The sequence below is a fragment of the Leuresthes tenuis genome, unplaced genomic scaffold (genome assembly GCF_036924035.1).
Source record: "Leuresthes tenuis unplaced genomic scaffold, fLeuTen1.0.hap1 SCAF_5, whole genome shotgun sequence".
NCBI lineage: Eukaryota > Metazoa > Chordata > Actinopteri > Atheriniformes > Atherinopsidae > Leuresthes > Leuresthes tenuis.
Window position 1 is genome coordinate 19,013,239 of NW_027325359.1, and position 14,054 is coordinate 19,027,292.

At 41.6% G+C, this 14,054-nt stretch overlaps 1 protein-coding gene across 1 annotated transcript in view; it reads left to right on the forward strand.

Annotated features, from left to right (window-relative positions):
- The first annotated feature begins 245 nt into the window (after positions 1–245).
- The window catches only part of lrriq1 (leucine-rich repeats and IQ motif containing 1), a 38,484-nt gene continuing 24,675 nt past the window's right edge, over positions 246–14,054 (forward strand). The window contains exons 1-10 of the mRNA XM_072385267.1: positions 246–283; positions 871–1,025; positions 1,281–1,355; positions 1,696–3,408; positions 6,562–6,714; positions 6,794–6,944; positions 8,391–8,584; positions 9,111–9,238; positions 9,539–9,612; positions 11,024–11,117. Of these exons, the coding sequence (XP_072241368.1) occupies positions 274–283; positions 871–1,025; positions 1,281–1,355; positions 1,696–3,408; positions 6,562–6,714; positions 6,794–6,944; positions 8,391–8,584; positions 9,111–9,238; positions 9,539–9,612; positions 11,024–11,117 (2,747 nt within the window). The 5' untranslated portion in view covers positions 246–273. The remainder of the gene's footprint in view (positions 284–870; positions 1,026–1,280; positions 1,356–1,695; positions 3,409–6,561; positions 6,715–6,793; positions 6,945–8,390; positions 8,585–9,110; positions 9,239–9,538; positions 9,613–11,023; positions 11,118–14,054) is intronic.

Sequence of the window (14,054 nt, forward strand, 5' to 3'; positions counted from 1 at the left end):
CTACAAGGACTAATATGGTTTCCCCCACTATGGAGGCTAATATTTGTGCTTTCTTTTACTTTCTACTCAGACTTCACGGCATCACATGATGCTGATGGTTCAACAGATTTACCAATTGAACTTGATGAGGATATGAGGAAAGTGAATGAGCAGGTAACAGTGCCTCTTTACAGTCCAGTCTCAGCGATTGTATTGTATGTCAATGAAAACGCATGTGATCAGACTTTGTTTTCCCTGCTGCAGATTACTTGTGAAACAGAAAATGAGAAGAACATGACCGACGGTAGGTGAAAGTCAGAGTGCATGTTAGGTAAAATAAAAGGAAAATGTGTTATTGAGCGGTGAGTAATCTACAAGAAGAACAATGTTGCTCTGCTGCTTGATAAAATTCTGTGCAGTATTCACTTATTGCAGAATTCTAGCTGTAACTAAACAAACATGCTTCTGTATTTCACTGTAGAGCACCTGCTGCATGCCTCATAAAGCACTTATCCACAATATCTGTGGCAATTGAACTTTTGTCCACGAGAGGTCACTCTTTCTTTTTTTGTTTATATTCAAGCTGTGCAAAATGAGGAAATACAGAATCCCAGCATTTGTACAGATCATTGAGTGTTAATGTTACAATGGGAAGACGTAATTTGATGGTAATGAGGCTTTTAAGTGTTTGACCTTATGGAAAAAGCATCATTTAGACACCGTCTGCTATCAGCCCTGAGTTGGCAAAGCTTGCTACTCATAAGTACCATGCTGCCTTGATAATAAATGGGAAAAATGGTATGTGTTTTGCTAAGTATGCAATGAAGAATAACAGAAAAAGAGATGACTGACGACAGACTAGAGAGGAAAACATTTTTGTACTTTTTTCAGATGAGTATATGGAGAATGATTTGGCACTTGAGATCAGTGAACATGAGGCACAGCGAGAGAAACACCACAGTGAGGAGGTGCAGAAAGAAGAGCAGAGGAGACAAAGGGAGATGGACTTCCAGCAGGAGCTCAGGAAGATCATGGAGGAAGAGAAGGTAAGTCACGTTGGATTCAAAATGGTGCTTCAAACCAATAATGGTGAAAGTAACAGATAAATCATAGATTTTTGGTAACTAGTTGAGCTGAGCAAATATGTAAACCTCTATTGTATGATGTTTTGTGCCTTATTTACCTTATGTGAACTTGCTTTACTTACCTTACTTACCTACTTACCCGACTTACTTGAGACAGAAAGAAACTTTCCACTTGACTTCGTTAGAGTGACATTTAAAACCACTGTCTGTATCCAGCTCCATCAGATGAAACTTGAACTGATGAAGAAGAGAGCCCGGGAAAAGCTTGAACAGGAGCTGCTGCTTCAGCAGGTATGCCTGTTGTTGGTGAATTAGCCATTAGCAATTTAATATTTATGGAAATACCACATTATTTCAACCGACAAGACAAAATATGCTACTGAATTTTTTATATTTTTGGGAGCGATATTTAGCGTCATATGTCAGTGGTTCACTGAGCTCAAACACAAAAATGACATTCCCTCCACTTGGTGATTACACTGTCTTATTCCATTTGAATGTAGTGGACTAAAGTAAGGTTGTTTCTCATTTCCATGTGTTGTTTTTGTATTTTTGAAGCACACGTCATGTGAAGAAGTGAAACAGTAATGCTCGTTGTAGCTTTAATAACAACAGTATTTTTCCAAATTAGGAGTTAATTTGTAACTTACAAAAACGAGTGGAGTACGAGAGGAGGATGATTGAAGAGGAGTGGAAGAGGAAAAAAGAGGAGGAGGCAGAGAGAAAAGCAAAGGAGAAAGAAGAAAGGAGGAAGAGGGAAGAGGAAGACAAACGGAGAAGACAAGAGGACAGGAAAGAAATGGAGGAGGAGAAGAAGAGAAAAATTATAGATATGAGACTTAAAGAGAAAGAGGACAAGAGAAAGAGAGAAGAGCAGAGAAAAAGGAAAGAGGAGTACGATGAAAAGAGGAAAAGTGAAGAAGAAAAAGACAAGAGAGAAAGAGAGATGAGGAAGAAGGAGGAAGAAAGAAAAACACAAGAAATAAAGTTTAGGGAAGAGGAGATGAGAAGGCGGGTTGAAGAGGAGATAAATGAAGGAAAGGAGGAGAGAAGAGTAGAAAAGAGTGAAAGTAGGATAAAATGGAAAACTGAAAAGGAGGAAACAAAAGAAAAAGAGGAAAGATTATTGCTTGAGGTGGCTGTAAAGAAGATCTCACAAGGTGAAAAGAGAAGAAATGAACACAAATTAAATCCTAAAAATGAACTGAGAAAGATGGAAGGTGAGGAGGGGAAAAAGAGGGATGAAGGTGAGAAGAGAGGAGAGACGGAGCTGAGAATAGGTAAGAAAACTGAGGTGAGAACCAAGCGTGAGGAGGGGGACGAGCAAAAATCTGAAGAGGAAAGAGAAAATGGTGAGTTAGAGAGGAAGTCGATGGATGAAGATTTGATAAGAATGAAAGATGGAAGTGGAAAAATGGAGAAAAAAATGCAAGTCAGAGATGATGAAGGAAAGAAAAGGGATGAGGAGAAGGGAAAAAGTGTGGAAAAGAAAGATATGGTGAGAACGGAAGAGGAGAAGACCGCAAACACACAGACTAAATGGCATGAGGTAGAAAAAAAGAACAAAGAAGAGGAATGCAGACACACAGAAGAAGAAATCAGACTCAAGCAAGAAATCCAGGACAACAAGGAGTGTGCAGGAGACACCAGAGAAGTGGAACATGAGAGAAAAGAAGAAGATAAAGACAAGTGGCAGGACGACCTGAAGAAACTTCAAAAGAAAGAGGATGAGACAAAGCGTACGGAGGCAGACATGAGACATTCAGCGGAAGAGGTAAAAGAAGACAAAGAAGAAGAAATGAAAATGGAAGAAATTGGATTGAAAGAGGAGACTGGAGACAGAGAGGGGAAGAAGGAGTCTGAAGAGGAGCGGATGCTTATCAGCGAGAATGAGGTGGAGGAGAAGAAAGAAAACAACAAATTGATATTTCAAAACAAGAAAACTGGCAGAACTGAGCTCTGGTCCTCCTCAAGCCCTGGTCCATCACTCAGTGAGTCCACAGGGAGCCGGACCTGCTCTGAAACTGTACAGAACCATCTTTTAGACAAAAACATCTGTCCGGCTTCTGCATGTGAAACTATGGGTCAACAAGAGTCAGTGATAAAGTGCTGCACCTCCTCCTGCTCCGTACCTGTGAGCCTTCCAGAGCACACAGAGCAGAAGAGGCTGTCCTGGATGAAAGACTGCATGCCTTGGTCCAAACTGTCCCTCCAGAACACGAGGAAGCAGAAAGGTTCTGTGTGGAGTCTGAGAAGGCCGAGGAAGGCGGCCGGGGCCAGCAGGCTGCCCCCCCTCTGCCCCAACACCCTGCTCCAGTCATCAGGCTTCAAATCTCTGCAGGAGGTAACAACTGCTCAGTCGTGACATGACTCAGTGCTTCAAATGAGTGCACCCTGTCTGACGCGTTGTAGTCTAACGCGTTATAGTCTGACGCGTTATAGTCTGACGCGTTATAGTCTGACGCGTTATAGTCTGACGCGTTACAGTCTGACGCGTTACACTCTGACGCGTTACAGTCTGACGCGTTACACTCTGACGCGTTACACTCTGACGCGTTACACTCTGACGCGTTACAGTCTGACGAGTTACAGTCTGGTGTGTTATAGTCAGACGCGTTATACTCTGACGCGTTATAGTCTGACGCGTTATAGTCTGACGCGTTATACTCTGACGAGTTACAGTCTGACGTGTTACAGTCGGGTGTGTTATAGTCTGCCGCGTTATAGTCTGCCGCGTTATACTCTGACGCGTTATACTCTGAGGCGTTATACTCTGACGCGTTATACTCTGACGCGTTATACTCTGAGGCGTTATACTCTGAGGCGTTATACTCTGACGCGTTATACTCTGAGGCGTTATACTCTGACGCGTTATACTCTGACGCGTTATAGTCTGCCGCGTTATAGTCTGACGCGTTATACTCTGACGCGTTATACTCTGACGCGTTACAGTCTGACGCGTTATACTCTGACGCGTTACAGTCTGACGCGTTATACTCTGACGCGTTACACTCTGACGCGTTACACTCTGACGCGTTACAGTCTGACGCGTTATACTCTGACGCGTTATACTCTGACGCGTTACAGTCTGACGCGTTATACTCTGACGCGTTACACTCTGACGCGTTATACTCTGACGCGTTATAGTCTGACGCGTTATAGTCTGACGCGTTACAGTCTGACGCGTTATACTCTGACGCGTTACAGTCTGACGCGTTACACTCTGACGCGTTACACTCTGACGCGTTACACTCTGACGCGTTACACTCTGACGCGTTACAGTCTGACGAGTTACAGTCTGGTGTGTTATAGTCAGACGCGTTATACTCTGACGCGTTATAGTCTGACGCGTTATAGTCTGACGCGTTATACTCTGACGAGTTACAGTCTGACGTGTTACAGTCGGGTGTGTTATAGTCTGCCGCGTTATACTCTGACGCGTTATACTCTGAGGCGTTATACTCTGACGCGTTATACTCTGACGCGTTATAGTCTGCCGCGTTATAGTCTGCCGCGTTATACTCTGACGCGTTATACTCTGACGCGTTACAGTCTGACGCGTTATACTCTGACGCGTTACAGTCTGACGCGTTATACTCTGACGCGTTACACTCTGACGCGTTACAGTCTGACGCGTTATACTCTGACGCGTTATACTCTGACGCGTTACAGTCTGACGCGTTATACTCTGACGCGTTACAGTCTGACGCGTTATACTTTGACGCGTTACACTCTGACGCGTTACACTCTGACGCGTTACACTCTGACGCGTTACAGTCTGACGCGTTATACTCTGACGCGTTACAGTCTGACGCGTTATACTCTGACGCGTTATACTCTGACGCGTTATACTCTGACGCGTTACACTCTGACGCGTTATACTCTGACGCGTTACAGTCTGACGCGTTACAGTCTGACGCGTTACAGTCTGACGCGTTATACTCTGACGCGTTATACTCTGACGCGTTATACTCTGACGCGTTACACTCTGACGCGTTACAGTCTGACGCGTTATACTCTGACGCGTTACAGTCTGACGCGTTACACTCTGACGCGTTACACTCTGACGCGTTACAGTCTGACGCGTTATACTCTGACGCGTTATAGTCTGACGCGTTATAGTCTGACGCGTTATACTCTGACGCGTTATAGTCTGACGCGTTATACTCTGACGCGTTACAGTCTGACGCGTTATACTCTGACGCGTTATACTCTGACGCGTTATACTCTGACGCGTTACAGTCTGACGCGTTACACTCTGACGCGTTACAGTCTGACGCGTTACAGTCTGACGCGTTATACTCTGACGCGTTACACTCTGACGCGTTACACTCTGACGCGTTACAGTCTGACGCGTTATACTCTGACGCGTTACAGTCTGACGCGTTACAGTCTGACGCGTTATACTCTGACGCGTTACACTCTGACGCGTTACACTCTGACGCGTTACAGTCTGACGCGTTATACTCTGACGCGTTATACTCTGACGCGTTATACTCTGACGCGTTACACTCTGACGCGTTACAGTCTGACGCGTTATACTCTGACGCGTTACAGTCTGACGCGTTATACTCTGACGCGTTACAGTCTGACGCGTTACACTCTGACGCGTTATTCTCTGACGCGTTATACTCTGACGCGTTACACTCTGACGCGTCAGAGTATAACGCGTTACAGTCTGACGCGTTATACTCTGACGCGTTATAGTCTGACGCGTTATAGTCTGACGCGTTATACTCTGACGCGTTATATTCTGACGCGTTATAGTCTGACGAGTTACAGTCTGACGAGTTACAGTCTGACGAGTTACAGTCTGACGTGTTATAGTCTGACATGTTAAGTCATGTCAATTATTTTTCCCCTTTCCAAGGAAGTTAATAGAGACACATCTCTCGGTAGCTATTCACCATGAAACATCCCGCTATTAATTTCAATAAATAAATCTTTCTTTTTAGTTCGACTGATGTTCTGATATTTTATGCTTGAATATGATCAAAATTGTTCTCCAACTTGTACAAATTTCCAGAGCAGAAACCTGAGCAATGGTTTAAACTTGGCAACAAGGTCTTGTTCCTTTTTTTAAATATTTGCGAGTGAAAGCTTGCGTAATAAAATTAAGTTAAGTTTAATTTATCCCCACGACTCTTCTCTAGTGTATGAAATGCTATTTTTTTTTAGGATTACAGGTTTTCTGTACTTTAATATGTAAATAAGGTGTTATGTGATCAGACAGACACTCTTTTACAGGATTGTCCTTAAGGCGAAAATGCAACAAAGTCATCATTTTGTTGTGTATTTATGTGTAATTTTTCACTATTACACTGCAAGTTAGGGGGAAAAAATGCATCCACTGCTACTTAAGATTTATCTTTTCCATTGCTGAAAAAACAAACGATTTAAAAGGTAAATGAAAGAAAAATTATATCAGCAGTGAATTAAACCGAATTTAATTAAATTTAAGCTCCTGAGCCCTTAAACGGCTTCACCTCTCCGTCAGGTAACCACGGTGACTCTGGAGGAGTTACCCGGCTGCAGCCTTTCCACTCTTGTCCACTGTCATCAGCTGCGGTCCCTCACCCTCAGACGCTGTGGCCTCAAATCATTGGAGGGCATCAGCCAGTTGCAGGAGCTCTGCTACATTGATCTACGGGTGAATACTGAGTCAAAAATATTTGGAGTTGTCGCTTCCTTTTACAAGGTCCTACAATTTTACATTTGCTCTTCCTCAGGAGAATGACATCTCATCTGTGGACTGTGAACGCATGACCAGTTTACGAGTTCTTCGACTTGCCCACAACAAGCTGACGTCCATCCATGGTCTAAGTGGCGCTGACAGTCTGAGCGTTCTTGACCTCTCGCACAACTCCATCACACGCATCGGTGAGGCCTAGAAAATTCAGCTCCAGCTCACGAAAACAGCAACAGTAACTCTGTGTATTTCTTGTTGGAGTGAAAAACAAGATAAAAGCCAACAAATTAAGCATGAAGAATGAAGTCTCCACATGTTTTTGGTTTGATGAATTTTGATCCTCAAAGTTTGACTACCAGAATTCCAAAAAAGTTGGGACACTGTTAAACATAAGAAAAAAAAACAGAAATCAATGATTTGCAGAGCCTATAAACCAATATTTTATTCACAAAATGTCAAATGTTAAAAGTGAGACATTTTAATATTTCATTTAATATATTAGCTCATCTTGAATTTGCTGACAGCAGCACATCTCAAAACAATTGGGACAGCCATGTTTACTGCTGTGTAGCATCCCCTCTTCTTTCCAGAGCCTTGAGATGACATTTGTTGTGATTTTGTGAGTTGAAATTAAATTTTGACAAAAGTTACGTAAACTAAGGAGATGAGGGGACCGGTGTCTGGATCTTTGTGAGAGGATCGCTGTCCTGATATGTGATTCAAGCTGCTCAGACGCTCTGGGTGTTCTTTGTTGTATTTTGCTTTGCATTTTAAATTCTGATTTGTTTGACCACACAACAGTTTTCCACTTTGCCTCGGTCTATTTTGAATGAGCTTTGAGCCCAGCCCAGAGAAGACAGCAGGACCTCTGAGATGTGTTCACGTAATGGTTTCGTCTTCGCATGAAAGAGCTTTAGAGATTTGCGGGGCGCACGGTGAACTGACAATGATGTCTGAAAGTGTTTCTTAGACCATGTAATGATTTCCATGACGGAATGATGCCTGTTTTTAATGCAGTGCCACTTCAGACCCTGAAGATCATGGGCATCCAATATTAATTTAGTCCCTTGTGTACAGAGATGTCTCCTTTTCTCAGAAGCTTTTGATGATATTATGTACTGTGGACTGTACCGTGACATTGTCCCACAAATTTTTTTATACCCAATTCAGGTGCCAATTAACCGACTTAATTGGCAGGAGGTTCCTACTAGTGGGTTTTTCCTCAAGATGTTTCTTTTTAGCACTGCTTACTTTCCTCAACTTTTTTGAGACGTGTTGCAGCTACAAATTAAAAAATATATATATATAATGAAAATAATAGATATCTGCTTTCGTTTTCACAGCGTCTCAACCTTTTTGGAATTTGGTTGTATAAAGCAGCTTGAAATGGTGCTGAACGGACCTGTACTCAATTTAATGTCTCCAATATTCCACAAGAGGGCAGCATCTCGCCTATTTTCTGTCCTGACTTTCATGAATTTTACAATGAAAACAGAATCATGCCCACATACACTTGTCTATAGACTGCCTATATTATTTTGGAACTGAGCATTTCAAGTTTTTCCTCCTTGTGTGCGGTACTCACCCTCAGCTGTTTTCCTATCTCATCAATCTTCTTGTTTTTGTCTCACTCTTAGCTGGTCTTGAGTCTGTGAGTAGGCTGCAGAGGCTTTCAGTGGACCATAACCAGCTGATCAGTACCAAAGGGCTAAGGGATGTATACACGCTCCTCCACCTGGACTGCTCACACAACCACCTGACAAGTGTGGAGGGTCTGGAGAACAGTGCTCTGCTCCACACACTGGACCTAAAATCCAACAGCCTTACTGAGGTAAAAAGCCCCTGCTGATGAAAACTCTGGATCAAATGCCACTATTGAATAATGAGAGCTGAACTACAGCTGATTTAGGCCTACATCATTCTGCTTTAACCTTTTATTTTTGTGTGTATAATCATAAAAATGATAAAAAGGTTAATTCAACATGGGGTAAGCATGTCAAAACCCTCAGCCAACTTTTTTTCATTAAAAATGCTTAAGGGGAATCCAGAGAATATGACCGGAGAGATGATCTTTTAAATGACAAGTAACTGAAGAAAAAGAACACATGCAAGAATAAAAATGCAAACAAAGAAAACTAGCCAGCATGAAAGTGTGTATTTGCTCCAATGAACGACTTGGTACCCGATGAGCTTGACTTGTGGACGACACCGATGACAGTAACCACAGCAGGACTAAAGCAGCTGACATTGATGGATGGGGTCACTTAGTTGCTGCTCGACCAGCTGCAGCGGCAGTGTAAAGTTAGTCTAACCTCACAGTGTGACTAGTGTTAACTGACAACTTGTTTCTCCATCAGCCCCCCAGTCTGAACAACCAGGTCCTCCTCAGAGAAGTGCATCTGGACGACAACAGCATCTCCTCCCTGCAAGGCCTCGCTGCCTGCTGGCTTCCGCTCATGCAAAACCTCTCTGTGGCCCAAAACAGGTACAGAGTTATTCCTCAAGTCCTGCAAAGACATCCATCTTCACTTTAAACATTTTATTGGATAAAAATGGAAAAGAGAAGAAAAATAGAAGTTGCAATTTTTGGCTTGTAACTTCGGTTTTTCAGATGTAACTGCAACACCCCCCCCCCCCCCCCCCCCACCCCCCCATAGAAATGTATATCGTTTTCAACACTCATGCAGCCACTTCCATATTTTAGAAGGTGACGAAGTGATGATAGTGTGAGAGATGCATGATAAAGTCGTAGCTCAGAGTTTGGATTTTTCTTTTTGTTTCCCAGAATCACCCAGCTGCCTTCCATGATTGATTTTGTGTCCCTTGAAAATCTGGATCTTCGATTGAACTGTCTATCAGGTAACACGTTGTCTTGATTTAACTTAAAGGAAAGCCAACACGTGCTGTCAGTAAGCCTACGGATTTTTATGACTGTCTGCTTACTTTACCTGATTCAGTGAGAACTGTTTAGCTGTTTTTTGTGTAGCATCACATATGACACATTTTGTAACTCTGGTCTACTAAAATGAAAAATTGTTATCATTAACATTCCAGTACTTTTATGTTGTTAGAATTGACCACTTCTCTCTTTCCTTTTGCTTTTCAGTCCCTCGCTACAACTGCTTTTATTAAGTCTTTTAAGTATTAAGTTCAGTGCATTTTGTAGGAAGTTTGTGCAAACTGTGCCATAACATTAAAGCCACATGTTTGATATTTTGAGTCCCTTTGCTGCAACAAAACAACCCTGACCCAGTGGGGTAAGGACATGGGATATGTTGTGGTGTTGCAGAGTGGCAGTGGATCCTCTGATTTGGGCCTCAGTGGATTGGACTTGTTGCTTTGTGTCCCACTGATGTTTGATCTGATTGCGCTCTGGAGAATTTTTTGGCCTGGTCTGTGTTCAGTCTTCCTTTAGCAGTTTTGTGGTGTAGAGGGGGAGACATCTTATTTAAGGCTTTTGAAAGCCGAGAGGCGAAACCTTAACCGTGCAAGCTTTTTCAACATCTTTTTAATCGCTACATACGTAGAAAAATTCCAAAACGTTTAATGCGGAAGTATGTTGTGGTTGTGTTAAACATTTGCAAGTTGTTGTCTTCCTTTAATGGTTTTTTAAAATGTGCTGAGTAAATATCTTTTTAAAACACGGGTCTGACTGCATTGCAGCTACTTCAAAAGTTGAAACTCGGAGCAGGGAATGATGTCGAACCCAAAGTTTTTTAGATTCTAGTTGCCAGTCTTAAAGCCATTATGATCTGATCTCTTACCAAGCTAGCTATCATTAGCAGTGCCATTTGATTACATTACGTTGCGTTTTTCACATATGATCACAGTAGCATCTCAATATATGTTGAGAGATAGAGGTTGGACAGTACCATATGTGCGACTTATTCACTAAAACATAAATTGACAGAGGAGCTATAAACAGTTTAAAGGCAGTGGGGCAGCAGTGTTTGATTTTAAAGCCGGCGAAGAAATCTGACTTTTCAGTTTCTCTTTTTTATTAGAAACTTGAAAGTGATGATTTCCAACTTCAGATGGAACTAACTGTGTGTCACATCTGAAAGACACCATGTTGGAGTGACGTCTGTTGTTCAGTGGGATGTTATTTTACTTTAGTGAGTCAGAAGTTTTGGCTGAATGCATTTATAACTTGGTGAAAAAACGCTGCAAAAGTTCACAAATTTTTGAGAACAAATCTCTGTTTATTTCATACAGTTCATATTGTCTCCACATAAACAAATGAGACTTTTTTTCTTTTTTTTCGTGTCAGAGCTGCCGAATGTGTGTGAAAATCTGAAGGGATGTCACTTCCTTCGAGAAGTCCACCTGTCAGGGAATCCCCTTCAGCAGGAGAGAGGCTGGAGGTAGGGCCGAGGGATGGATGGAGGATGGATGGAGGGCTGTTATTTATCAAACATGTTGTTTTCTCATCTTTTTGTGCCTGCTAATTCAAATGCATGTGATACCATATATTTCCTCTGTCAGACACATTCACTTTGCAGTACCTGCTACATAGTTTAAAATCAAGAAAGAGTAATTAGAAACTTCCAAATTTCTTTCTCTTTGGATAAAAGTTTCAGTTTCCTTTGGTCTCAAATGCCACTTGTCTTTATTGAGGTTGAAAAGAACATACCAGTGAAAAGCCAGTATTTGTCTATCACAATTTCTTCTATTGGCTCAGGTAGTCTAAACATTCCAGACGAACACAGGCCACCCTATCCGCTTCCCAGGCCAACCAAAGTGATCTGCGTTACCTATTAGATTACCGTGAGGTTCCACAGACATCTGTGTCTCTGTACACCCATACTAAGCGCTTATAATTCTCAAAATATTGATACAACAGAAAAGTCAATTATCTTTCATTGTCAATTTGCTCATTCTCTTCCAGCGCCTAAACAGTTCAAGACAGCTTCAGGGAGTTTATCTGAAAAATGTGCAATGACCGCTTATATTATTTTTCTTGTTCTTGTTGGGTTTTAACAAGCTGTGATGTTATTTGGCTCTTCGTAGTTATTCACACCCATTTAGTAACAACAAAATATCTAAAATCTGAAAAGTTATACTCGCCCCTCCAAAAAGCCCTCTGAGTATCAGTTTTAGATTTTTTTCTTTCATGTTTCATCTAGGATTTGACTTTTGTATCAAAAAATGAATCCCTGGTCTTTTTGTGGACTTCAAATCAGCAGCGTCATGCCAAAATTAAAACTGATTATTTGAATATAACGTTGTATATTGTTTATTAGCTCACTATTGTTAGTGGGTCGTTCTCTGTCCAGGTTAGTCCTAAAAGCATGGGTTGCTTTTGAAAACTTTGGCAGTTTTAATCCTTAATTGAAACATTACCTTAATATTTCATTGAACTTTACTTAACCTCCTGTGCCAACAGTGGAATCAACCCTCAGTATTTCCATACTGACCCTGCCGCTTTCATCCCGAGCCAATGATAACACTGGCTAAATTAAAGCACCAAAAGGCAAGCGCTAAGAATTATACTCCCTGTAGGCAGCCCCTGATCCAGGAGACGTCGATGAAGAAAACACTGGGCCTGATTAATCAGAGCCACTTTAGGAGTGTTTTGGTGGAAGTCTTCACTAAATGAAATCGGCCTTGTGCCCGTACAAGCTGGAGAAGGAGTTTGAAGGAATGTGAGGGAAGGATTGCGTTTCCTGCACAAATGCGGATAAAATGTATGTCTCTGTGGCATCTGAACTGCGGAGAACCTATCATTTTGAAAAGTTATTTTTATTTTTTGGGTGGTATTAAACCCATCTGGAGAAATATTTAGTGTACTATACTTCAGTAGAAGTATTTATGCTTTAAAGAGATCAGGGAAACGGTCAGATTGTCCAATGTAGAGATTATTGGTGTATAGAATGAAAACTCTCTCTGAAACTCAAACGGAATCCCCCTTCATAACCTTAAGAACTCAACATGTCTGATTATTTTGTACATTGGCTGTCACAAGTGTGTACAAGTGGCGCCCATTTCTGAGTCGAATTTCACTCCCCACCTCAATGAGGTCATGTAACGACTAAAAGGTCCTATTTGGGTTTGGAGCTTCATTTGAAAACAGACAGCCAGACAACATGCCCACAGGGCTGGAATCTAATCCCCATCTTTGTTGGAAGGACCCAGTGGGCCAAATCAAAACTGTATCACTCTGACGGTACACAGATCAAGTCTTGTGCGTCATGTCTTCTTCACAACGTAAACCGTTAACAGTATGTGGTACGGTGTGATTTTAAAACCTCTGGAGGGATCTAAAAAGGTACCTGAAGTACACTTTACCACCTGATGCACAAGTTCTGTATGTTTGCTTTTATGCTACATAGATAATATATATATATATATATTCATTCTGCTTCATCTTTATTTGTTGTGGATTGATATGAGATCAAATCATTAGTGTAAAATAAACCTTGTCAATAATCCTGCAAAATGTAGAAGGAAAAAACATTGATCAAACCTCTTTCCTTTATGGATGATGCACAGTAACAATCACCTATTCAAGTGGTGTGGTGAAACCAACTCAGCTGTCCACATGTGCACCCTTTATTAATCCATCTGAATCAGGACGTGAAAAGTTCAACCTCAACACATGTTTTATCCTCCTCTGGTGACGTGGTAGGAAAGATTTAAGAGCATATTGTACCCTGGGAATGATTTTTGAAAAAAAAAAAAAAAAGCCCGTTATTAATGTTTTTAAAAATCATCTTTGTGGCGTGAAAACCTGTATTTTTTTTTTACAGATTTTTTATTGTTCCTATTCCCTGGTGTCCTGTAGAGTTTCCAGCTCCACATTTTCCCACTGAGCACAGACCACATTTGGCCTGTGCTCTGCTGGTAGATGCTCGGTCTGTTTCTGTGACGGATAGTTTAGATTCTTCTGCTTGCACATCCTTAGCCTCAGGCAGAGGTTACCTCCTCCCCAGACTCTCAGCCACACAGGGTCCCCCTCCAGTTGATGCTACCAAACACAGTAAGGGTTTTTATTCCAAGAAGCACTGTAACTTTTTGGTCAAACTAAACTATAACTGTATCCCGTCAACATCAGACCAACTGTGTTTTTTGTACATATGTGTGTATAGATATGGGTTATTAGTGAGACAGTAATGACAAGTTTTTATGCTGATAACCTCTATATTTTTTGAATGACTGACTTGAAAAAGGAGAAGAACAAAAATAAGCTTTTAATTCCTCAAGTCTTGAACTTGTTTCTTGATCTGCGAGGTTTGATCACACAATCATAAAAGTTTTATCAGCCCTGAGAAAATCCCAGGCAGGACCTCTGTCTAACTTAA